The sequence below is a fragment of the Myripristis murdjan genome, chromosome 4 (assembly GCF_902150065.1).
Source record: "Myripristis murdjan chromosome 4, fMyrMur1.1, whole genome shotgun sequence".
NCBI lineage: Eukaryota > Metazoa > Chordata > Actinopteri > Holocentriformes > Holocentridae > Myripristis > Myripristis murdjan.
This window is the reverse complement of record NC_043983.1, coordinates 21,675,284-21,700,373: the sequence shown is the minus strand read 5'-3', so window position 1 is coordinate 21,700,373 and position 25,090 is coordinate 21,675,284. Positions and strand designations below refer to the sequence as shown.

At 42.1% G+C, this 25,090-nt stretch overlaps 1 protein-coding gene across 1 annotated transcript in view; it reads left to right on the top strand.

Moving 5' to 3' along the window:
- exoc2 (exocyst complex component 2) overlaps window positions 1-25,090 on the top strand; it is a 39,134-nt gene that overhangs the window by 13,404 nt on the left and 640 nt on the right. The window contains exons 5-27 of the mRNA XM_030049839.1: window positions 2,108-2,221; window positions 3,383-3,507; window positions 7,749-7,829; window positions 8,838-8,983; window positions 9,718-9,799; window positions 9,946-10,048; window positions 11,072-11,190; window positions 14,653-14,772; window positions 16,058-16,182; window positions 16,397-16,465; window positions 16,585-16,742; window positions 16,867-16,988; window positions 17,699-17,760; window positions 19,121-19,201; window positions 19,417-19,476; window positions 19,891-19,952; window positions 20,090-20,156; window positions 20,930-21,046; window positions 21,888-22,029; window positions 23,173-23,228; window positions 24,173-24,295; window positions 24,490-24,551; window positions 24,942-25,001. Coding sequence (XP_029905699.1) covers window positions 2,108-2,221; window positions 3,383-3,507; window positions 7,749-7,829; window positions 8,838-8,983; window positions 9,718-9,799; window positions 9,946-10,048; window positions 11,072-11,190; window positions 14,653-14,772; window positions 16,058-16,182; window positions 16,397-16,465; window positions 16,585-16,742; window positions 16,867-16,988; window positions 17,699-17,760; window positions 19,121-19,201; window positions 19,417-19,476; window positions 19,891-19,952; window positions 20,090-20,156; window positions 20,930-21,046; window positions 21,888-22,029; window positions 23,173-23,228; window positions 24,173-24,295; window positions 24,490-24,551; window positions 24,942-25,001 — 2,256 coding nt within the window. The remainder of the gene's footprint in view (window positions 1-2,107; window positions 2,222-3,382; window positions 3,508-7,748; window positions 7,830-8,837; window positions 8,984-9,717; window positions 9,800-9,945; window positions 10,049-11,071; window positions 11,191-14,652; window positions 14,773-16,057; window positions 16,183-16,396; window positions 16,466-16,584; window positions 16,743-16,866; window positions 16,989-17,698; window positions 17,761-19,120; window positions 19,202-19,416; window positions 19,477-19,890; window positions 19,953-20,089; window positions 20,157-20,929; window positions 21,047-21,887; window positions 22,030-23,172; window positions 23,229-24,172; window positions 24,296-24,489; window positions 24,552-24,941; window positions 25,002-25,090) is intronic.

The following is a 25,090-nucleotide window of genomic DNA, read 5'->3' as shown; positions in this document are numbered from 1 at the left end:
ACATATGTATAAGCACACACACACACACACACACACACTCTCGATTGCACACAAATCCCTCAACACACTCACACAGCCGTAAACACACACTCTGTAGTCATTGAGTCATGGTTTACATCCCTAAACAGAAACAAACGCTCCCCATGTGCAGACATTTGAAATATTATGCCAACACAGCAATGGCTGAACAGCCTCTAACCGCTGCGCACAAGGAGTGGAAACACAATAATTTCATATAAAGCAGAAAGAAAGACGATAGAGAGGGAATGAACTGAGGCAGTGATCTGCACACATGGACTCCTCATAACATGCAGTTTGGTGTAGCCTTCCACATGCCTGGCAGGGAGAGTAGAGAGGCTATAATGTATAGTTTGTGTTGTCAAGTTCTGGCATTTCTGGCTTAGTGTTTGTTTGGTTTAGAGGGGCCGGGGGCAAGTGACCGCTCGTGGCCAGAGACTAGATCCCCCCTAAACAGACTGTTGCACTCTGTACCATTCACTTGGCTCCTGGGCTTGCAGTAAAACATTCAGCAAACTAAATCTCCACAATTCTATTTGACAATTATTTATAAGCACACCTTCTGAACACCTAACCGTGCCAGTATTTACTTGTTACAAGAAAGTATGAAGGCCTTTTAAATAAAGTAATCCTTTTGACATGCAATAGCTGGAGCTTTTTGGGGATTATCTATCCACTCTGTATTCTTAACCTAGAGGTAGTACACATCTTTATGTGCTGATGTAACTACCTTGTTATTCAACACAGAGGGCTGAAGAGGAAGCTTTCTGGTCAGAGACTCACATCCTGGTGATATCACCAACCTGTTCCCGGTCGCTTCGGTACACAGACTATAGGCTCTGTTGGAGGTGTTATGCTTGAATGATAATGTAGGATTGCAGTGGCTAATCAGAGTTCATGCAGAGAGAGGGCTACTGAGTTTGGCATGCCTGAATAGTAAAAAGCTACATCTTTCCCACCTCTGTTTTCTGTCTTTAAAACAGACAAAGTAGGAGTAGCCCTTGATAATATGCCAGCTATGGAGATGAGTGTATTAGGGAGCACGACATCACCCTCGTCTTTCGTTAACAGAAAAATTTCCACTGCCCTTTAAAAGAAGAATTGGAGAGGTAATGCTGCAAAGAATACTCATCTTTTGTTTACAGAAAAATTTCCGCTGCCCTTTAAAAGTAGAATTAGAGAGGTAATGCTGCAAAGAATGCCTTTGTAAGGGGGTGGCTTATGCATTTACCTTAGGCTAGCATCACCAAGCTTACACCCAGTCCAACCTGGCCGTGAGTGAACATCTATGTGTGTTTAAAAAATGATTGTATGTATTGTTATTACTTGCAATATCTGCACAGGCTATGCACTTTGCTGCTTACTCTCTTTGTATTTTTGACGCAGCACAGCTTGTGTCCATGTTTAAGTCCTTTTAGTTATGTTTATGTTATGTTATGAAAAGGATGGTTCACGCAAATTGTGCCCCCACTAAATAGTTTGTAGTTTCCTGGTGCGTGTGCGCATCTGTGCGTGCCGTTGTGTGTGTATGTATACACGTCTTCAAGTGCATGCTTGTATGTTCATTTTGTTGTTACATCAGACATAATACTAGTTGTGTGTGTTTTGTTAGTTACCCTGTGTGTGTGTGTGTGTGTGTGTGTGTGTGTGTGTGTGTGTGCATCTAACTTCAGAGTGGGTGGTGGGGGGTTTGGTTTGTGTAGGCTATGGGTCATTAGTAGAGATCAAACCTCTCTAATGAGTACTGGGTCCTCCAGGGGCACCCAGGCGTCACACACTACGCTTCCCACGCCAGGGCCCTCTAGCTTTGGTATCATTTGGCAGCACACTGCCCCCTGCTGGAAAAACTGATGTCAACATCACATTCAACTTGAAAGCATTCTTTTGCCAAACCCTGCTCACTCATACTCTTGTTATTTGGCTAATTACACTTTTAATGTGTTCTACAGTTTGTAACTTGCAGTTCCTTTGTCTTCTGTATTTTGCACAATTTGTTTAACAAGTGTATTTATGCATAATAAAATGCATATTCATTCAGTGCAATGAGAAATCCTTCTTGATGTTCATCTGTGTATTTGTCCCCTCTCAGAGGTAAAATCCCACAGAAAGACATGGAGCTGACATTTCCAGGGATGAGTGGAGACTTCACCAGTGAGAACTTTTCTGCCACCTGGTACCTCATAGAAAACCATTCAGGCACCAGGTAGGCTGCTTAGCAGAAAGGCTAACCTCAATCAAACATTTTTTACAGCTACCAGTCACATTAACCCAGGTCTTGTGAACGCTTTTGTCTTGAAACACAAATGAAAAGTTTTGTATCTTGCCCTTCAAACCAAACCTGTCAAAAAAAATAAAGCTAGTTTTCATTTACTGGGAACCTACTGGGAATAGGCTTACAACACATTTTAGACCAAATCTATTGCTTAAGAAATCAAAAGATACACAAAAAATACTGTCTATGTAATGCTTGGTTTTGGTGTTTTCATCTGAAGCAGATATTATCCTGACCCAATCAGTATATTGGCTCCCAATATTGTGTCCCCACCGGTTCATTCTCACCCTTCTAATCCAGTAGTTCTCAACGTTTTTGTCTTGTGAGCCCTTAAAACAAACTAATGCCTACTCATGACCCCTGGGCTGCACATGGAGAAAGTTGAACAATTCACCTAAAGAATGATTACCTTTTCAGGTTGTTGCAGTTGCTTGAAGGGAAGTCTTGCATTTTGAAACTACACAGTATTTCACAAGACAACAGAAAAAGAGCAAAATATGAACACATGATCATGATAATTTTGCATATTATAAATGTTTTTCCTTTCCAGTGTCTTAATCATCTTGCAACCCCCAAAAATTATCTGGCAAATGCCTGCAGGGGTCTGACCCCCAGGTTGAGAACCACTACCCTAATCTTCCATATCCCAGTGAAGAGTTAGGTGTGTACACGGGGCAGCCTGCTGACCCCATGGCCCTCAGTCCAAATGCTTGTCATGTTAGGACAGTAGAGAGTTATTTTGGACTCTCCTGGCTTCCTCTCCCTCCTGCTTAGCCTTCCAATAACCCAGGCCCCAGGATTCAGAATGGCCAGGGGCCTCTGTTTGGGTCTCACTGGGTGACTGTTTCTTCCTGCTGAGGAAACCTCATTCAGGACACTGACACACAGACAAATGCACACGCACTGACCACTAATTTTGTGTGTAATTGTGTTTGTGTTTGTGTGCAGGGTGTTTTTGTGCTGTGTATGAGTCACATATAGTTAAACATAGTTATCTTCATCACCAAGTGAATGGATAACTATTGTGAGTCCCAAATGTAATTGCATGTCTGTCTTGTTTTTTTTTTTTGTTTTGTTTTGTTTTTTTTCCAGTTTTGAGCAGTTACGGACAGCGGCCAGCAATCTGAAGAAGCAGGCCACAAAGAAGAATGAGGGTAGTCTGGCCTACGTGAAGGGAGGCCTCAGCACATTCTTTGAGGCCCAGGACGCTCTGGCAGGTGAGAGGGATTAACACGTTTTTGGTGTTCTGTTGGGTTTGTAGCAAACGGGCTTTAATTAATGCACATATTTCCAAACCATCACTCTTTAGCTGCGCTCAGAAAAGACCTCTTGATTGTTGGAAACTCTGTGTGTGTGTGTGTGTGTGTGTGTGTGTGTAGCAGTACTTTGCCCCATATGCGGTTGAGCAGCGGTTGATTAAAGAGGCTCATTTGGGCGCTGTGTGAGAACCCTCTCCTTTGTGGCACAGTAACGCCAGCCAACCTCAACACGCCTAATTCACGTTCATTAAAATGAGATCAGCTCTCACCTGTCATTCACAGCAGCTGAGTCGCTCTAGAGTCTAGAAGAGGGCAGATGTATGTACATGGATAAACACACACACACACACACACACACACACAAACCTTGCCAATAACATTTCAAGGTATAGCAGAGACTGACTGACTGCTGTCGCTCTGCCAGGTAGCTTAAATCAATTGTTCACTCCATCATTCATATTTTTGTCTGTTTACTCTCTCCTGCCCTCGTGGCCACTCAGTTACTTCCCCTAACTATTTATATGTACACTTTTCTGCCTCCGTCATTATTATTATTGCTTTCCGTGTGTTTGGGCCATGGTTGGGAGAGAGGCAATGTTTTCATTGTTAGTGGCTGAATCTAAATAAACGGAGCAGCCCAACACAATGCAGGCCAGAGTATTAGGACTGATAGGACTGATAACAGGCCCAATATGACCAATGGGAACAATACATAGCCATTCTCACGTTCAGACTGAGCGTGCCTACTGTGTGCCCCACTGCCTGTGAATGGGAAATGTACAGTCTCCAGTGATGGAGGAAGCAATACACTATAGATGGACTGAAGTGACCTGTGACCCATGAGACAATCTTCACATGTGAAGATTTGTGACCTGTGCGACATATTTATGGTTTTACTTCACCAAAAAGACTTTGTTCTTGGATTTGCTGACTCCTGTCGTCTGACCAGTGTGACTCATTAAGCTCTCAGATTTCCATTGTTGGCTAAAATTTGGCTCTTAGTCTTTAAAAATGAAGTGGTTGCCCAGAAGGGATTGCTCAAGTGGAGATATTCTGTGTAGGTATGGTCAGCCAAACCGACATACCAGCCGACATGCTGCTAGTCAGCCAGCACAAGACAGATCTGCAGTTACTCACTGCCAGGCCTAGTTAGCACAGCTGTCTCAGAAACTGTGAATCCTTTCTTTGTCTTTCGCCATTTGGCAGGTCTCCATTGTTTTGAGTCCTACAAACGGAACCTCACCTGAGATGTTGAGATGCTGTGAATATTTCAAAGAGTTAACTAAAATTGTGTTTACATGTGCAAATGGCTGCTTGTGTTTGTTCTTCTTTGTCAGGATGTGAAGTGTTAAAAGTTGATGTTTAGCCTGTCGTGCTTCCAGCCCTCTCAGTCACCATTAAAAGCCATTTTTAGTCTCCTCCCCTGTTTACTTTTTATTCTGCCTGCATGTGAGAATTTTATTGATGGCTCTTATAAAAAGTCATAAGTTTTATTAATATGAGCGCACTGCTGACAGCCAGGTGGAAAGGAGGAAGACAAGCCAAATCTGGAAAAAGTAATGAGGCGTATAGCAAATGTTTAGAGAAAATAGCAGGCCTCTGACTCCAGTATCCATGTTTTTTCTCTCTCTTTTGTCCACATTGGTTGAAATCCCCTCTTTGCAGCTTTCCCCCATTTATTACTCTCTCTCCATCCTCAATAAAGCTAGGCATCTTCATCAGTAACAGGGCTGGTGTGCATAAGATCCAGTGTCTCCATTTAATGAACTTTCTGTTATTCCCTGCTGAGCTTAAACACACAGTTTAGACTTTTGGAGCTGCAAACCATGCATCTCACTGATTTCTTAATGCCAGTTTATGTGGAAACAAGAGTGGGAGCTCTCGCCAGCTGTTGGTCTGGAATTCTATCTTTAAAGCCTCTAAATGGTAGATTTGAAGTTATTAATCAAGTTTCATGGCCTCCAAAGCCTGACCATGATTTAAGGGTTTAAATGGATCCAGATCAGTACTCCTACCCTTAGAGATTACAGAAGTGTTGGTCCTAATGTACTAGTCTTCGCTGAAGCTGCACAGCATCTCAGGGTCAGAAAGGGTTTGCATGAGGTCACAACACAAATGCCCTACATGTGAGGTCCTTGCTCCTTGGTCAACTGGCATTGACTAGGGGGTAGAGGGTTGATGGGGTGTTGAGGGGCAGAAGGGGTTTAACAGGAAACAAGTGGTTGTGTAAACTCTCTATGTGAGCCACAGCAGACTGGTGAAAGAGATGGAGGGGCTTCATTATGGGGGCTGTTTGGCCAAGGAGCTCCAGTGACAAATTAAGCCATGCTCCGAGGGGTCTTCTGGGACAGGGCTGCTCTGACTGATTGAATGACTGACAGTCTGTCAGGGAAGCCGGGGCCATTTCCACTAAAATGTTGAAATTTGAGGTTTTTTATTGTTGTGTGAAAAGGAAGTCTCCCAGTGATGCAGGAAACAGCACGGCTACCGTGTTCCAAAAATGCCTGATTCCCAGGGCCTATTCCCCAAGCCCCCAGCCCCGGCAGGAGTCAAAACATCTCCAGCTTTAGAATCCAGGGACGCTGTATTTTTATTCTTATTCATTTTTTCCCTCATAGTCCAGGAAGTGGAGCAGGAGCTGCAGCTCTTCCTCAGGTCTTGGCTGTGTGTTATCCGGACCCTGACCTAGTGTTTAGGTTAGCTGTGACGTCATCACCCCTTCAGCAAGAATGTGTGACAGACACAGAGGACACACAGCTGGCAGCGGGGCAAGGGGGAGTGTAGAGACAAAAAGCAGACCTGCAGCCTGTGTGCGTGGTTGTATATGTATGTCTTTGTCTGCCTGCCTATGTGTTCAGTCCTATCTATCCCATGTTCTCTCATGTATCCTCCCAGGTCTCCTTGCTTCTTTTTCCTCATTTTTCAGAATAATGTGCATCTGACTGTATTATCTGATTAGTCTAATGGTTGATGAGCAGCAAGAGGTGCATGAAAGGGCCAGCAATGTCTGTGCCGATTAGGCAATGGCATGTTTGAACAGTGTGTTTTAGGAATACCTTGGCCTCTGCCTTGAGGCTTCTGTCTGTCAGAATGGACCCACATATTTATTTACAGAACTCTCCCTCTTCTCTTTGCCTCCCACTCCCTCTGCTGTCGCCCAGCTCAGCTAACAGCCATTGTTTGTAGTGGAACAAATGAGAGAGAAGAAGGAAAGTAGGAAAGTGGGACAGACGAGAAATGTGAAGATTGTCATCCTTTTACTTTTCGTGTGTCTTTCTTCTAACTTCATTTTTCAGATAGTGCTTGGTGCATATTTGAAGCTCTCCACAAGAATGTATGAAAAGGTTTCCCAAACCTCCTCCACCTCTCTTCCACTCTGTCAATAAACCACACGGCCCCTCTCAGCACCTAGCTGCCCCACTACTGCACACCATTTATTTATTCATATGGGTAGCCACACCACACTCGCTCTCTCTTGCTCTCTCTCTTTCTCTCTTTCTCTCTCTCTCTCTTTTTCTTGTTCTCATTTTTTCATTTGTTCTTTTTAATTTTCTCCCAGTCATGTATAAAGCTAGTCATGCTAAGTGACAGGGACAAGCCTTATGAGAGTTCATCCCTCCTCCTTCCCCCTCAGCAACAGCCATTTTTGGCATCCAGGCCTCAGGCCCTCTTACTCCAAATATTATTTCTCAGACAGATGAAACATTTTGGATTTGCATTACCTCAGGGTTGAAGGGCTCAATGGTTGAAATTGTCTTGGGACCGCAGAGTTGAACTGAAACAGTTGCTGGCGTTGGTCAGGTGAATTGATCCAGTACAGTTAAGCACCGGGACAAGGTCACATCCAAAGTCATTTGGCGTGGGAACATGCGCAAGGGGGGGCTGGGGTTCAGCAGTATCTGTGGGTGGAGAACTGGAGAGGTTATCTCCCATCTACCACTGGGTTAGGCGCTGTTTATTGTTTTACCTTCGGTTCCTGAAATTGAAAATGTTCCAGACTCTCGGAATTGCACATTAGTTAGGGAGTGTTGTTTTGTATGAGGGAAACCCACAAATAATTCTCTCCAGACTTTTCCAAGTTTTTTTTTTTTTTTTTTTTTTTTACAAATTCTATTCACCATGTTTTAGTTCAGTGGATTTCACTGGGTGTTATCAGTCCAAATCCTGCACAGTATGAATAACACTGACTTGTGTTCCAGCAATCCACCAGAGGCTGGAGTCTGATGGCACAGAGAGAGTGGAGGGGTCAATGACCCAACGTCTAGAGAACATTCTCAACCGTAAGCATCTTTTTATCTCCAGTTTCATCCTTAACATAAATTCTAAGCATCATGTTGCATCAGTGAAGATGTGACAGATGGCATTTATTATTCACACTCATTGTGTTAATGTTAGAAGTTCTGCTATTGGGACATTTCTTCTAAATAAATCCCCGTTTCCCTTGGAAGTGATTATGAGGATAGACAGTTTGGTGCTCTGTACTGCCAACATTTAGCCTGTACCCATTATTGTGCAGTACACACTCACCACTATTCACACACCAGACATATACACACTGTGCATGTTCAGTCTCCTTTGTAGGTCTTCACCCCCTCAGAGAGCAGATCCCTCAGTGGATCCTGTGTCCCACCCTCTCATCTCATACATGATAATGTGACTACTCTAATGGAGGGTCAACAAGCAGGTCCTTTTCCTGGAGTCTAGAGTAAATAAATCTCCCAGCCGGAGGAAGCTTTCATCCCTGCAGCCCCAGACTTGTGGGCTCACAGCCCAGTGGGCCCGAGCCACCACTCACCTCCTACCCAAAACTTGTACATCAAACACAGCACAATCAGCTAATCCAAAATGGCTTCACAGAATGTCAACCCTCATGACAACTCATCAGTCAGAACCCAGAGTGGGCAGTGAAAATGCAAAATATTCCTTGGTTTGATCTAATGGTGTTTTCCCTTCAGGAATGGGGTTTTTAATTACAAGAACTTGACTTGGTTGAATTTTTTTCCCCTAATGCTGGCACATTTGAGGCCACACGCAAAGCTAGGGCCTAGTGTGCAAAGGATCTACCAAACTTGGCAGAGAGAGAAATAGCTGTCACCCACTCTTTAGCAGCTCTGTCTCTGCACTTGTACTTGCCTGTCTCTTAAGTCAGATAGCATACAGATCAGGAGCAAAACCAGAGAAGAAACCAGAGGAAAATGTGGTATCAAACATTTATTTTTTTAGTATCTCCCTTTCTCATTTTCTCTCACTTCTTCCACTCTCTGTCTGTGTCTCTGTCTTTCTCCAAGGAGCGAGCGATACTGCAGACACTCTGTTTCAGGAGGTCTTAGGGCGGAAGGACAAAGCTGACTCCACACGCAACGCACTCAATGTTTTGCAGCGGTTTAAGTTTCTCTTCAACCTACCACTCTACATTGAACGCAATATTCAAAAGGTACTGCGCAAGCACACTCACTCAGTCATATACACACATATACATGCACACAAGGCGTATACAAAATAACATTAATGATATTCACATTCATGTGAATATCATTCAGAGGGACTTGAGTCCTCTTACAATGCTGTCATACAAGTTCTTAGTTGTGTGTGGTGGGATGTTGGACCAATGTTGAAGACGGAAATTATTTAGTCCTGTGCAGGATGAATGAAGTGGAAATTGATTTTGCAGTCTGCCCTGAAAAAAAATGTTCAGTGGTTAGATGTGTTTGGGAATGCAATGGAAAACCATTGAACTCATTCTTGTGTCCATGAAACCACTCTCCTGTTTCTTTATATCTGTGTGAGGGTGTTATCATCTTTAAATATATGAACATATTGAGAGAATGTCATTTGCTCCATAGGGTGCACTTAGTTCCATTAAATGTTTTTTTTTTTTGTTTGTTTTTTTTGGCTCTTACATAATCACATAGACTAAACTTCATGCTTAATTAATCCAGTAGTATTTCTAAAGATATTTGTGTTACTTTATCCATGCCTCATACACATATTTGCTATGAGGATAATTGGGGATATGTGTCATCCAGGTTGTGCTGGAGAGTGTTTATATGCAAAGGTTTGGAATAACTCATAATATGTTTACCAGAATGATATAATCCTTTGCATGTTGTAACTTTCCTGCCCTACCCAGTCATTACAATATCAAGTGAATTGTCTTTTCTCTCTCAGGGAGATTACGATGTGGTTATCAATGACTATGAGAAAGCCAAATCTCTTTTTGGAAATACCGAGGTCCCTGTCTTTAAAAAAGGTAAATTGATTTCCCCCAACTTTTTAACCCAGCTAACCTGTGCATTATCACTTTATTTTATCAGTGAAGCTTCTCTTGTTGTTGTAAACACTCTGAATTGTCTCATTGTGGATAGTTATATTTTCCTGTCTCCCTGCTCTGTGCAGTGTATGCTGAGGTGGAGACAAGGATCGGAGCTCTGAGGAGTCTCCTACTGGAGAAACTGCTGCAGACGCCATCAACACTGCATGACCAGAAGAGATACATCAGGTCCCCTTACACATTGCACATACAGTCCTCCTACTGTCATCTCAAGTTTTTCATATTTCATGAAGCTGATCTTGTCAATATCCATCTCATGCGGCCTTGACTCATCTTTTACAGTGCTTACAAATTCCATATCATATTCACACTCTGTATATATTTGCATATATAGTATTACGTACAGTGCATACAGTCACACATTTTATAGTTTGTAAGCTTTACACATCTCATACAGTAATTACACATCCCATACATCAGTACACATCAGATACAGTTTTATTACATCTGTTATAGTCTCAGCTCCGTGGATTTCCTTTGCTGTCTGTCTTTGTGTCTCATGATTTACCTGCACATCATCCCCTGTCCACCTTCCTCTTTTTTTCTCTGCCTCTCACTTCCCTCTGGCTGCTCACCAATTCTGTCAAATTTCCATCGTCCCACTCTCTGTTTCTGTTTCTATTTTTTCTCTCTTGCCCATCTTTCTCTTCCCCTCTTTTCCCTCCATCCATCTATCCATCCATATTTGCGGCCTCTCCTGGTTTATTATTGTTAAGACCGACCTGTCAGGAACACAGAGACCAGCTTTCAACCACACGGCAACATCTTTCATCCTGCTGCATTAGACATGGCTCTGAACGCCCACCCTGCCCCTTTTTACTCTCTAAATGGAGGGTGGGAGCTAGGCTTATGTGTGTATGTCTATAAGTGTGTGTGCATTTGTGATGTCTGTGAATCGTGCTCAAAGTTTTGAAGGATGCCACCTAATGAGGAACAAATGAGCGGGTTCATAAGATGACAGTAGAGGGAGCCAGGCCACAGCCCAGGCAGTGACTCATCTCACATCCCACACATCACTGAGTGATGCCCAAGAAGTAAACTTAGGGAGACGGATGATTATGGGTGGGGAGGGATAAGAGAGTGAAGTGTTTGTGGAGGTCTGGCCATGATGGCAAGTAAATACTCTCATTCCTGATTTTGAGCATTCATTTGTTAAATGTTTGTGTGTGCTTTGTGTTTATGCTTGTATAGGTACCTGTCTGACCTGCATGCGCCAGGAGACCCAGCATGGCAGTGCATCTACGCTCAGCACAAATGGATCCTGCAGCTGATGCAAAACTGCAGGGACGAATTCATCAGTGACCAGAGAGGTGACAAGCACACAAACAAGCAAGGACATACATTTGAGCTGACTCATATTATACAGTACACAAGTGAAAAGCCCCTATTTAGCATTTACAATCAGGCCAGTGAATCTCATGTGAATCTGAAGGTGGCCCAGGGTTGAGAAACCAGCTGCCTCTCTGTCAAACCAATACTCCTGCATTCCCCTTTCCCTCTGTACCCCCTCCCCCCCATCCCTCCCTCCCTCTCTTCTGCTTGAGGTCTGCATGTTTATTTTTCATGAATGTATGAATAAGATGAAAGTGAGGGCGCATTGGCTTTGGATTTGGGTTTCAGGGCCTGACATGTTACCCCATGCACGCACACTCTCTCTCTCTCTCTCTCTCTCACACACACACACACACACACACACACACACACTCTCTCTCTCTCTCTCTCTCACACACACACACACACACACACACACACACACACATACGGCTGCACAGATGGATTGGAACAATTAACCCCAATTAAGCTGTTTCTCTGTTAAATCAGCCAGCAGAAAAATGTGGATGTGAAACCGTCCGCTCAGGAAGAACAGCGACTCACCCACCAGCCATGCTTAGACAGACACACACACACACACACACACACACACACATGCACATATCATGCACCCATACGCATACACACACTTAAACAGAGACGCAGACAAATACATACAGAGTGCATTGTGAGTGGGTGGCTGCTTCACGTAGTGCAGCTGGAACATAAACATGTCTAATGCTAAGGGTAACATTGGTTTCCGGGGCTCAAGTTGATGGATCTGAGGGTTGGTGTGCTCTCTGCCTCTCCACTGTTAAATACCATCTTGATTATCATGTCAGGGATGGCCCCTCTTGTCCACACGTGCATTTTACCACAGAGCAACATTACAGTGAATCTTGAATTGCATGTGAATTCTTTGCCAATTGTTGGTTAGCAAAAAGGCGCCCGCACACAGACAAGTCTTGTGCAAACACACTCAAATGCACAGTTACACATGCACCTAAAAGCAAGTAACACACATACAGGAATGCACACAGAAACACACAACCTTTCTGTCTCTTTCTCTTTCCTTTCTGTTTTTTTTTTCTGCAGCAGCTGTCTCCTGTCCCATCTCCTGTCATACTGTACAGAGTGCTCCCCCCCGCCCCCCCCCCCCCCCCCCCACACACACACACACACCTGGTAGCTATTTATTGCACCCTTATTCCATCCCCACTCAGCTGCTCACCTCTTGCCCAAGTATGAAACCAGTGCCTTAAACATCCCTCAACCAAAGCAGCCCTTGAACAACCACCATCAAAAACCACATCCACTCCCCACCCTCTCTCACCCACTCCCATCCTCTCATAGCCAGGACACCCCTTTCTGGTACCTCACAGCCATCCCCTCTGCTGGCGGTCTCTTCTTCCCTTTCATATCACGTTTACCAGTGCAGTCCATTCATGAGCCATTTTCCTGTTATTATCAGCATCACACGTGGCAGCGATAATAGCTTGGTGATGGGATCAATAATCTCTCCTGTAACTGATGTAATTTTCTCCTTCATGTGTTCTTGGATAAGGGTAAGCTTTGTTACGGTCCAGAATACAAGGCTAGAGGCCATTCTGGTAAAGCTATGAGTCTGTTAATTACCCTGTAAATTGCCTTAAACTTGAAATAGACCCATCCATCTTTGTTGGGACAAAAGCCTGAATCTGACGTTTCATGTGAGGTAGCATAGCAGTGCAAGTTGCTTCCGTATGTCTAAACACTCCCATTGTGCTCCAGTAATGTGATCTGACTCTGTGCAATTCAATTATAAACTGTGGTATTTTTATTTCCTGAACAATTCTTGCTCTGCCAATGTCAATACAATTAGCAGCATACTTTGTCTGTTGGAAAGTAGGTTTGTCAGTGAACAATTTGAGGGATTTCAGTGTTCATACATTGCATTCGGCAACATGCGGTTGTGATTTTAGGGTCAGTGCGTACAACTCTGGGCTGAACCTGTTAATTTTTACACTTGGCATCGTAATCAGATGTGTTTATCTGTACGTGCATATCAGGATTAGATAGATACTGCACAGTTATGTGGATTAACTGCACTTAAAGAGACCATAAGGTGCATATGTGTTTAGACAGAAAGCAGGCGTGTGTGGTCGGGTCTGCTGACCCCTTGGGGAACAGGAACTTGTACGACGCATAGAAAAACGTCAGACTTAAGGAGGAAGTGAGCAGAGGTGACACACACAGACTTGTCTAAAAGACGTACACACACATATAAAGACATTCATATATTTTAACCACCAAACTTATAGCTACAAACACCATGGTGTACTGAATACTCCAAGCACACAATCTTGCAAGCATGCCTGCTCACAACCTTACTGTATGTGCACAAACTCCCTCTCTTTCTTGTTCTCTCTCACACGCACACAGACACTAGTTTATTCTGAGGACGCCAAGGGGTCACCCGACACCTGGATCAACAGCAGCTCTCATCCCTATAAAAAGAGAGCAAAACATCACCCAAGAATGAGACTGTGCTGCTCCATATGGGCTGTGTATGTGTGCTGGTGTCTGCTTGTTTCTGTGCTGTAAGAGTCTGTTTTCTCGTTTATCTGACTCAGTTTCCTTACATTTGGAGACAGTGATTGGTACATTGTGTGCACAGCCCCGCTCATTCCCCCAGCCTTTGCTTTTCTGCTTGGGGATTTCTCAACACGCATAGACACATACAGGTTATGACTCACAAGTACACTCTCTGTGTGTGAAACACATGTTTTGGAAACGTGGCTTATTCTTGTCCCTTCGTTTACAAAAACGATATGTAGGCGTCATGCATAACAACACAAACTTTACTGAAGTTTCATTTTCAGTGTAGTAAGTTTGATCCCCTCTACAGTGCACTACAGTGTTTCACTTTCATTTCAGTTCGTCAACTTTCAGCCCTTCTATTAACTATCCAAAACTATTACTCCAAAGTTTCCTCACTGGCTGAGAAGGATCACGATAGTGATGTGAGGTGAGGTTGCATTAGGACTTATAAGTTTGTTGCTGCAGCACAGGTTCTTATCGCCACCTAGTGGAGCTTTGGAGCCTTTCTAATAATCAGACCAGGGTCAGTACATTACTGAGCCCTGTTTGGCTGATGTAAACCCAGTTCATCCATAGCCCTCATAAACCCCACAGCTCTTTCCTTTCACCCTGGAAACAACGGGACATTCTCTCAGCTGTCGGCCAGGACAGAGATGGATCAAAAGACAAATAAAGAGAGGACGAGAGGGGCAAGGGAGGATTGTTTGGTGTGAAAGCCTGCTGAGCTTATTGAGGAATGTGGAATTATGAAAAATGGTTTATTTGATTATTTGATATCTGAAGTGTGTTTCTTTTTCTTGTGTGCTCATTTCTCACTTCTCAACTTTTTCTCACTTCTAAACTCCCCCCGCCCAAACCCACTCTCCCACTTTATTTCTCAGTGGGTGTTGGGGCCACAGCTCTGGACCTGGAGGGAGACATACGTCCGTTGGGTCTCAGCAGGCTCAGCCACACTGCGTCTCTCAAGAGAGGTGGCAGCCTGCGGACGCCACGCCCCAGCAGTGAGTATCGCTATGACACCCCATTCTCTAAGTAAATTCAGAAACCATTCACGCCAGTGACATTGTTTTTAGGTGTTCAGGAGGACCACCTCCGTCACATCCGGGCTGTTTGTACATTTGTTTGTTCAATTGTTAGCGTGTTATGAAATTGATGCACGTCAGAGAAAAAACATGCTTTTGCTCATACAGTTGCAAAAGTAAGCCACAATGACTGAAATGTTGACACATTAAACCGCACTTTGACAGTGTGCACAGGAGTAAGTTTATCTTCTGACAAAATCAACCAAGTGGCAAAATGAGGCATTTTGAAGTGTGCTTGTTGCTCTTTCCTTTAAACTCATGCACTGTGTACATGACACAGCATCTCCTGCATAAGGAAAATACAGCGTGCTCTCATACATCAGGCAGTATGGTAAAAGTCATGCAGGCATCACCAAACTTTTAATGTGCTATGCAGCCACATACCAGAAAGTTAAACATTTTATAATTTTGATAATCCATTTTAGTAATTTATCAAGTCAAACTAGCAAACATTTATTGGTTACAGCTTTGCAAATGCTGAAAATTGTTTGCTTTTATTCATTGATATTGTTTTGAAATCAAAACTTTGAATTTAGTTGACTGCTGGTCAGACTAAAGAAGACATTTGAAGACATCACGCTGCAGATAATAGGCTTTTGTCATTATTTTGAACATTTTGTAGTCAAAATTATTAAATTGATTAATCAATTGATTACTTTACTGCTTTAAATTACCAGGAGCTGCAACCCTAATGATACAATATATTGTGATACAAAGAAAAAAGATCTGCAGCATGGAGTTAGACTATCTATTGCAAAATCTCTTATGTACATAATTACATACAGAATGCAAATGGAGTACAAATGTAGATAAATTAGCTTGAGAGTTGCATGCCAAAGTAGCAAAACATATCTTCCTTTGCCTAATTCATTCCCCATTTGGAGGAAGAAGCAAGTGGTTTGACTAACATGTGTTCCGTCATAGACTGTATTTTATTATGATTATCAAACTGTAAACTGAGGATGTCATTACACCCCCATAATACAGCACGTGCAGGCACTCTTGTTGCTAATCTAACCATCCTTTCTCAGACCCCCACACAGTTCAGCTTAGAATAGTTCAGTTTTATGGAGTAATTTATTGTCGTGTGTGTGTGTGTGTGTGTGTGTGTGTGTGTGTGTGTGTGTGTGTGTGTGTGTGTGTGTGTGTGTGTGTGTGTGTGTGTGTGTGTGTGTGTGTGTGTGTGTGTGTGTTTTCATTATAGCCTGGCGCTTTGAGACGCCCCAGCAGGTGCAGTTTGTGGAGAAACTTTCAGACGTGGTAATTAGTCAGCTGCCCAACTTCTGGAAGCTTTGGATCTCCTATGTCAATGGAAGCCTCTTCAGTGAGGTAGACACTGCCTGCATCATCATTTGGGGGATGACATGTTTAATTTGATTTCAGATGTTACAGAACAGAGATTATATCACTGTATGGGGACTGGAATTTGTCTAGACTGCCCTTACTGTCTGTGAAGATAGTATTCACTCCTTTTTTATAAGATACTTCTTCATCGATCTCAGCTTTGTATTTTGTCTTTTTTTTTTCTTCTTTCTCCCTGCAGACAGGAGAAAAATCTGGCCAGGTTGAAAAATCCAAGAAGAATGCCAGACAGAGACAGAATGACTTCAAAGTAAATTGCATTACTGTTAATTATTGTTATTCACATGCATAGATAAGATATTTTACATTTTACTCACATTGGCTTTTACAACAAATACAAACTGATCATATTTGCTTGTTTATCTGCAGAAAATGATTGAGGAATTGACTCATCGACTGGTGAAACTTGTGCGGGGAGCTCTCCTCCCGGCAACATTGCCACAGGGGGAGTTGAGTCTCTATGGTGGCTGGGAGAATAAGACAGAGCTCACTGCACCCTGGCTCACACAAGTCATACATATCGTCAGGTACTCACTGATTATTTGAATGTGTGTTTTATTTAAAATGTGTAACTCTGCAATGGTGTCTTCTGTGTGTGATACCTTCTCCAGCCTCTCTTTATCTTACCTTTTCACTCTGTCTCGCTTCCAGAGGTTTTCATGAAGCTCTTGCAGCCTTAGAGATCCCCAATGATTTGCTGCAGGTGATTCAGGATCTGCTGCTGGACTTGAGAGTGCACTGCCTCATGGTGACCCTGCTCCACACCACAGAAGGTGAGGTCTGCTTTAGGGAAGAGCAGCAGTGACTGATAGATATGGGGGTATAATGGGATGGCAGATGCAAGATGAATCTTTATAGTTTTAGTTACAGTAGTGGTAATTTTCCTTCCTTACTCACTCTACTACTACTACTGCAGGATCAGTTAGAGAAAATGCTTTCAACCATGGCTTTACAGGATGGTGACTAAATGCTTTTCAGAGAACAAATGACAAATGAAACTCTTTTAATTATTATAGCCTGCTTATGTGGTGCTACAACCACCTTGACCCACTTTGACCTTATACTTTATCATGCCTTTCTGTTTCTAGCAGTGTGTGTGTGCTTTCCCAAGCTGTTATCTTTAACTGATGCAGTATCTGGTCTAGTTATAGAGAAAGTCTTTTGACAGAAAAACCAGAAGTGTTTGGTTTCAATTGTGGTTAGACATGGTTGGCCATTTGACACGAGTGCCTGGTTCTCACTTAACTCGCCTTCATAAGAACAGTTAATTGTGGTTTCAGAGCTTGATTTTAATTTGTATTGTGGTTGTACCTCAGAAACTCGCAATTCTATTTATAATTTTACACACGAAAACCTTTCATTAAAATTATGATTGTTGGGAAAACCTTTTTTTGGTCCTGGAATATAGAGGCATAGTCCAGTAAATCATGGTAATGATTCAAGTAATTGGCTTTTTGATTCATGTGTGTTTTTCCTCACTCAGATGTAAAGAGACTTGCTGAGAAGGAGGACTGGGTTGTAGATAATGAGGGAATTACCACCCTGGTAAGGAAATATTTCTGCATAAAGCAACACTGCCTATTTTATGATTTTAAAGAATGATAAATTCGCTCCATTTACTTCACTTTTTTGTTCTCAATATTAGTTTATCAATGTCCTGGGTGTTACTGTTATGACCAGGAAAACCCAATTTGACATTTTTTTCTTGCTCTTCATCTTTGTTTACCTATTGTTCGATATTTTAAGCAGACACTACCCCAAGAATGATTTTGTAGTGGTATTAATGCAGAGGACAGCAGTTCTAATCAGTTTTGAATAGGTAATGCCTGACACAAATGGTGGTAATGATAATATATATTTATTTTTGTCTCCATTGTAGAAATGATCATAGTAGATCATAAGGAATTAACAGGTTAAACAATTACATTATCCTGGTTCCAGACCTGTGAATTAGATATTCACTTAAAAAAGTTTGGAAACGGAGTTTAACAAATTGACATCTCAGTCTTGATAGCAGGCACTTTATTTGTAGTTACTAATTAATGTAACATTTTAACATAATTCCCCTGCTTCACCTATCTGTAAGCATATCTCTCACCGGCTGTTGATGCACTCTTGGAAAGAATCTGTGATATACATGCGTTTAAGGAGCCGTCCAGAAGTCAGATTGTAAATATCCAACATGTTTAATATGATAAGGGCAGCTCAGATCAGTCTCTGAGTAGCTCAGACTGAATCTCTAACCCCCTCAAACAAGCAGTTTATTTGGGTCAACCACCAGTCCCAACAGCCTTTGATATGGATTTCCAGTCCCAGTCGTCAAGATAGACAGATATGGTTTAATCAGCCCAATAATCCTGTAGTGTCTCCCCAGCATAACTTGGCCTATAAAACTGATTTTTGGTGTATACATACCATTCAAATGTTTAGAAACAGGCTTTTTCTAAGAAAAATGGAATGCTGCAGAGCTTTTGATGTGCAAAAATTTATTTATTATAGTTGGGTGTTCTTGGGATAGAGGGTTCTCATGCATTGCGTTAAAAGAAGGGATACAAGGTACTACATAAATACATTAAATTGAAAAATGTATATTCTGTATGGCTAAACATATTTAAAATAGTAAATTGTTATGAATAAAAGTCTGCACAACATGACTTATATCTGGATTGTATTTATATTTTTGTATTTATGTCCATGCGATTGAATCCTCTGTTGTGATATTTAAAATAGCCCAATGTGTTTTGGACAACATGGATCTCATCACCCCACCACTCCTCAATGTGCATCCCTGCCTTATGGTTGCTGACCTTTGCAATGTAGCAGTGAAAAGTTGTGAGATATTTTGTGAAGCCAGTCTGCTTTTGTAATCTGTGTGGTCTGACCCTGACTCCGGTGTTCTGTGCAGCCTTCTCAGTTTGAACAGTGCATGGTCCAGATGCTGCAGTCGCTCAAAGAGCCCCTCGAAACCAAACCAGGGGAGATCAATGTAAGATAATTGCATGCAAGTCTGCAAAATGACCGTGTACAACTGCCACATCAAAGTATAGTCACACAAAGCATGCAGCACTCATGACAGATTGACTGATTTTTTTGTAATTCTACATCCTTTCTATAATGTATAATGATTTTTTTTTTTTTTTTTTTTTTGAAAAGTGAGATTCTCTTGATAAGTTTTGCTCTGTTACATTGTGTTTTGACCAGGTTCTCCAGCTAGAACAGGCCCAGGATCAGGCTTCAGAGCTCTGTGTTGCCATCATGAGGGTATCTTTTTTTCATTTTCAACCTGCTACCCTGCTAAGTGTCATCTTTAAGAATGTGTTCAGTAACACAGTGTGTAAAACAAAACTAAACATGAAAAAAGAAATTATCTCATTCAATACAACCTTGAAATACTGAAAAAACAGTAGAAGCACACTTTCCTCTCTCTTTTTCTGTAGCCCAAACCCATGAAACATATTATTAATCTTGCTAATACACAGAGACCCAAAATTTAAAGGTTTCAATCCATAGTTTAAGAAAAACTTCTCTGTATAAGGCTCCTCACATTGTTACTGGAGTTCCTTGTATCAGTGTAAATTTGTATTTCATCATTGAAAGATAGAAAGCAAGCATTTTACTTCATTATATACATGATGTGATTTCTACAACAAGCCTTACCTGCATGCCTTTGTTCAGGTTTTCATCAACTGCTTGGAGCACTTGAGCACCAAGACCGATGGCGACATTGACACATCTCAGTAAGTGACTGGATGTTTGTCTGGATGTGTGTTTTGTGTGCATGTGTGTACATTTGTTATTAGTCGTATTAGTTTTTTTGTTATTGTTGCAGTATGACTTCAGTAATGTTTAATGCATCTTCTCTGTGTGCTCTCAGTATGTCGGTGGACCTGGCCTCTCCAGATCGGTTTAGCAGTGCTCAGGAGGACTTCAGTCCAACACCGGTATGCAGAACCACATGTTTATTATTTCCTTGAAACTGTGTGGAGTGCGTACACCTGAAATCCCACGTTTGCCGACTGCCGGCATCAGAGCGTGGGTTTTCTCTGTCACACAAACAAGACAAACATGTGTCTCACTCATTGAAACCGCAAAATGATATCAGGCTGTTTCCTGGTTGTGGACAGGAAGCAGATACATCCTCATTTCCTGTAACTTGTGTTATAAGATGTGAGTGAAGGGGGTTAAATGTAGGGGTGGAGGAGGAGGAGGAGGAGGAGGAGGAAGAAGAAGAGTAGGGTAGAGTGTTTCTGGTAAAGGGAAATGGAGCAAGGTGCAAATGGGATTCCCCCTTGGCCTCTGATGTGTTGTAGGGTTGAGACAGCAGACCTATATTGAGTGAAACTGACCAGACTGGTGCCACTCATGATGTACACTCTGTATGGTGAAAGTGTAGGTTGGAAGTCAGCACATGTGATACAATCATGACAGAATGATATTGTTACATAGGCACTGATTTGCATTTTACTGACCAAGCCCATAGAAGTCTCTGTATATTGTGTAGCAGTCTTGATAACCTAGTGTGCATATTACAAGATAAAACATATAAACTATTGTCACTGATTATATTATTTATGGGTGTCAAAATGTAATCACTCTATGATAAAATTCAATTGTGTGCCCTTAATTTACTAGATGTGTGTACACTTTTGTCTGTGTTTGTATGCTTGTGTGCACTGGTGTGAATCCATGACTGTGGGCGTGTGTGTGTGTGTAGGAGCAGCGTCTGCTGATCATCCTTAGTAACTGCCAATACCTGGAGAGACATACATTCCTCAACTTGGCCGATCACTTTGAGAAACACGGTTTCATGGGGACAGAGAAGATCACACGGGTTAGTGAAGCACCCACTGTCTGGCAACACACACTACCCAAGTGGCAACAAACCCGTTTAAAATTTTGTAGATACACTTTTAAAATTACTGTAATCACTTCAGATATGGGCAAGAATACTCAACTGTGGCTTGTTGCTCATGCTGTTTGTGAGAAGTGTGTTGCTTTGTTAAGATGAATATTACTCACCAAAGACTGAGCAGGAATGCTGAATGTCCCTCGCTCTCTTCTGAGCAGAGAAATGACTTTCTCTTAAAAGAGTAAAGGTCATATGTCTTGGAGGCTCAGTTCCACATTTTCACTCCTTTCTCTTCTCCACACACTCACACACACAAACAATCACAGTGACTAATGACTGAATCACAAAGCAAAGGCAGAGTGTTCAGTTGGTCTTCCAGTAAAAATGGGTGAATATGATTTAAAAAAAAAAAAAACAGACTTTTAATGCCACGTCAGTTGTAAAATAAAATATATGTATTCTCAATGTCATCCTGTGGCAGAGCTTATTATTGCTATTCTGCAACAATTATACACAATCTTAATCAGCCCTCTATTAGGGTGTTTTTTATTATTATTATTATTCTGCAAATAAACCTTTATTTGTAAAATCACCAAAGATTACCAGACAACAGAAGCCATCACAGGATACTTGAAAATTTCAAGCAATTGCTCTTACGCCAGTGACCAGTCCTGCAGTGCTGAACTGCTTGTGCTATCAGCGTATGCAGTTGAAAATGCGGCGACAGGATAGCTGTAGCATCTCCCATGGCACACATGCACATACTTGCGTCTGTGTGTTTCTTCATCCACGTGGGTAACAATATCTGTTGTTTTGTGGCCAGGTGAGTGTAGAGGCTGTACGGCAGCTGGACAGAAAACTATTTGATGCCTACATCGAAAGAAGGGCCGACCCTATCGCAGGCTCTTTGGAACCTGGGATCTACGCGGGATACTTTGACTGGAGGGACTGCCAATCACCTACAGGTACAGTGCAGTAGTGCCTTTGCATTTGGTGAGTCATTCTGGGTCTGTAGCCTGTCTTCATAGAGAATATGTGTAGATGAGCTGTTTCATCCTTGTCACGCTAAGAAACTGAGGATGACAAGCCGAGAAAATAGGGGGGGTTTCCTGAAAATAAAATATTGACTGACCCAGTGACAGCACAAATTGAACCCCTTACAAGTCTTGGGACATGTGAACTCCGGGGGACTCTGTGTGTTTGGGCTGATGAGTGTTGTTGTGGGTCATATGTGTCATGTGTAGAGCACTCCTCTTTGATGGCTTACTGTAAGCACCACAGAGATGAGCTCATTCAGACATTCACACGCTGTATGATTCCATGGGTCTCTCCACGATCTCATGGCCTTTACTTTATTTTCTTAATGTGTTGTGGGTGTTGGGGCTGTTTGTACCACAAGCGCAATGTATATGCCTGTGTGTTTTTGCTCACCAAAAAATATGCTCCAAAACCCGGATGAAACCTAAATGTGTATATGTGGTTTACCTTAGCACAGGAAGTGAGGCGAGGTGCTTTGTGTCTGTGTGTGTGTGTCTGTGTATGTACAGAGTGAATTTTCAAATGGGCAGCAGGTCATTGCAGGTGCTCAACAGAGAACATTTATCATTATTAAAAATGTGGCCTTCCTCTGGTTTGTGTCTTGAGTGTTTCTGCTTTTGTGTCTGCTTGAGCTGCAAGTGAAAGAGGAACATTTTGGATCGCTAACCACAAATCAAGGATATGATACTTTCACTTGTTCGTTTTTTTTTTTTGTTTGTTTTTTTTTTTGTAAGTGCATATGCATGCTTTGTGTGTGTCTGTATGTGGGCGCTGCAAGGCCTTAGAAGTCAAGACATCCACTTTCATTAGTTTTTGTCTTTTTTGTCTCGTTATTACTCATTTTTAGAGTTAAATAAATGACACCTAAAATTGAACTTGCCAAGCAGTGCATCATCTGTAATTCATCCAGCTACTCAGTGTCCTCACACCATTTTACTCTTATACTGCATTATTAGAAATGGAAAAAAGCCACTTATATTTTTCCAAATTTTCAAAATCAGTCGTTTAGCATTGTGTCATCTAAATGCGTAAACCTGTGTGCTGACCCTGTTTGTGCCCTCCTCCCTTAGGTGTGAGGAACTACCTGAAGGAAGCTCTGGTCAGCATCATCACAGTTCATGCTGAGGTATGACCAAGTGACACACCTCTGACTGATCAGTAAAGGTTTTAATTAAGGTTGTGTGATATGACAGTATATAACGTGGGACAAGAGAAAAATGTCTGTTGATAGAGACAGGTTCCCACGTCAGACAACAACACAGCAAACCTCTTGTACCACTTGTAGAAAAACCACAAAAGGCAGGACAGGTAGAGCCAAAAGATGTAAGCTGCATGGAGGGCAAGAGGTGAAAGCAAAACCAAACCTCAGTGTTCAGTGTAATTTTCAAATAAAAGAAGAAACGAGAAATTGCCTTTTATTTGTGTTTGTAGTGTTATCAAAAAGTACCCATGCTGTGTGCCATGTGTGGTTATTTTGTACAGACACTTTTTTCCAACACATTTACAGAAACACACTGTATCGTGATATATACTGTGTCAAGGTATGAAATTATTCAAGTTAGGGTTAGGGTTAGTTGTTTAAGGCATACATCACAACAATTCTAGATGACAGTGTCAGGTTTTTATCAATTGTGTGCCTACAAAGCATGTGTGAAAAGCTAAGTGGTTTAGTGGGCCAATCTTAGCTCTTACATCTTTATGTCGCACCACTTGCAGTTATATTTCTGGAACGCTGCATGCATCAGTCCAGCACCGTAAACACTTATGGTATAGATCCCGTGTATCAATAAATTTTGCCTCAAATCATTGTTTTTCTCTTTTTCTCAGAAGTTCCCCTTCAGTAGGCGTTATTTAATTGCCTTTCTGTATTTATTTGTATGAACCTGGGATATTTTTCTATTTTTCTCAATCCTCCTCTCTGCCTTATTCATTCACCATTAACTTTTACATCACCTCCCTCTCTCTCTGTATCTGTCTCACTCTCTCTTTCTCCCTCCCTCCCTCCCTCTCTCTCTCTCTCTCTCTCTCTCTCTCTCTCTCTCTCTCTCTCTCTCTCTCTCTCTCTCTCAGGTCTTCACAGTGTCTAAGGAACTAGTTCCCAGGGTTTTGTCTAAAATAGTTGAGTCAGTTGCTGATGAGATGAGTCGTCTCATGCAGTGCGTGTCCTCCTTCAGTAAAAATGGAGCTCTACAGGTACGCACACATACATGGAGCAGTTTGCCACTGAGTCATAGTGAGAAGACCCTAGCGGTGGCATTTTAGGGGGCTTTACCTTTTGTTTCTGATAAGGTTACTGGCTGCTAGGTACTGAGAATTGATATTGTGTATTTGACTGAATCTGTACTTTTGTCCTTTCTTCTACACACTCGCTGGTGCATCTTACTCAGGCTCGTCTTGAACTCTGTGCCCTTAGAGATGCCATAGCCCCCTACCTAAATTCTGAAAGCAAGTAAGTGCCACACACATGCATTCACAAGGTTACATAGACAGGCATACCCATATGTGCACAATGATTTATGGTACTCAGTGTCACAGGCGTAAATCTTAGTAATTGCACATCCCTCACTAAAATCCCTAATTTACGTTGCCTGGGGGCTTATGGAAAGGAAGTGAAAGCAATCTGGTTCTGTCTGTGTCTGTCTGTGTGTGTGTGGGTGTGTGAGTGTGTGCGTGTGCGTGTGACTGTGTGTAAGTATACATGGGTTTGTATGTACACGTTCATGTTTGTCTGAATATATGCAATGTTTTCATGTGTTGTATTTCACGTGTTGTATTCTGTTGTATTTCGGTGTCTAAACATGTGCTGCCTATGAAGTTTTAACTGAGTCTCTTGTTCTAGTGCGAGCTTCAAACTGGCTTTGGATGCCCTTCCACAGCTACAGAGCGGTGCTGACAAGAAGTAAGCCTTCGATCAGGGGTCTCATGCTAGTCCAGTTTCTTTATGAAAATCAGGTTGACCTTTTATAGAATGCTCATGCCTCAATGATT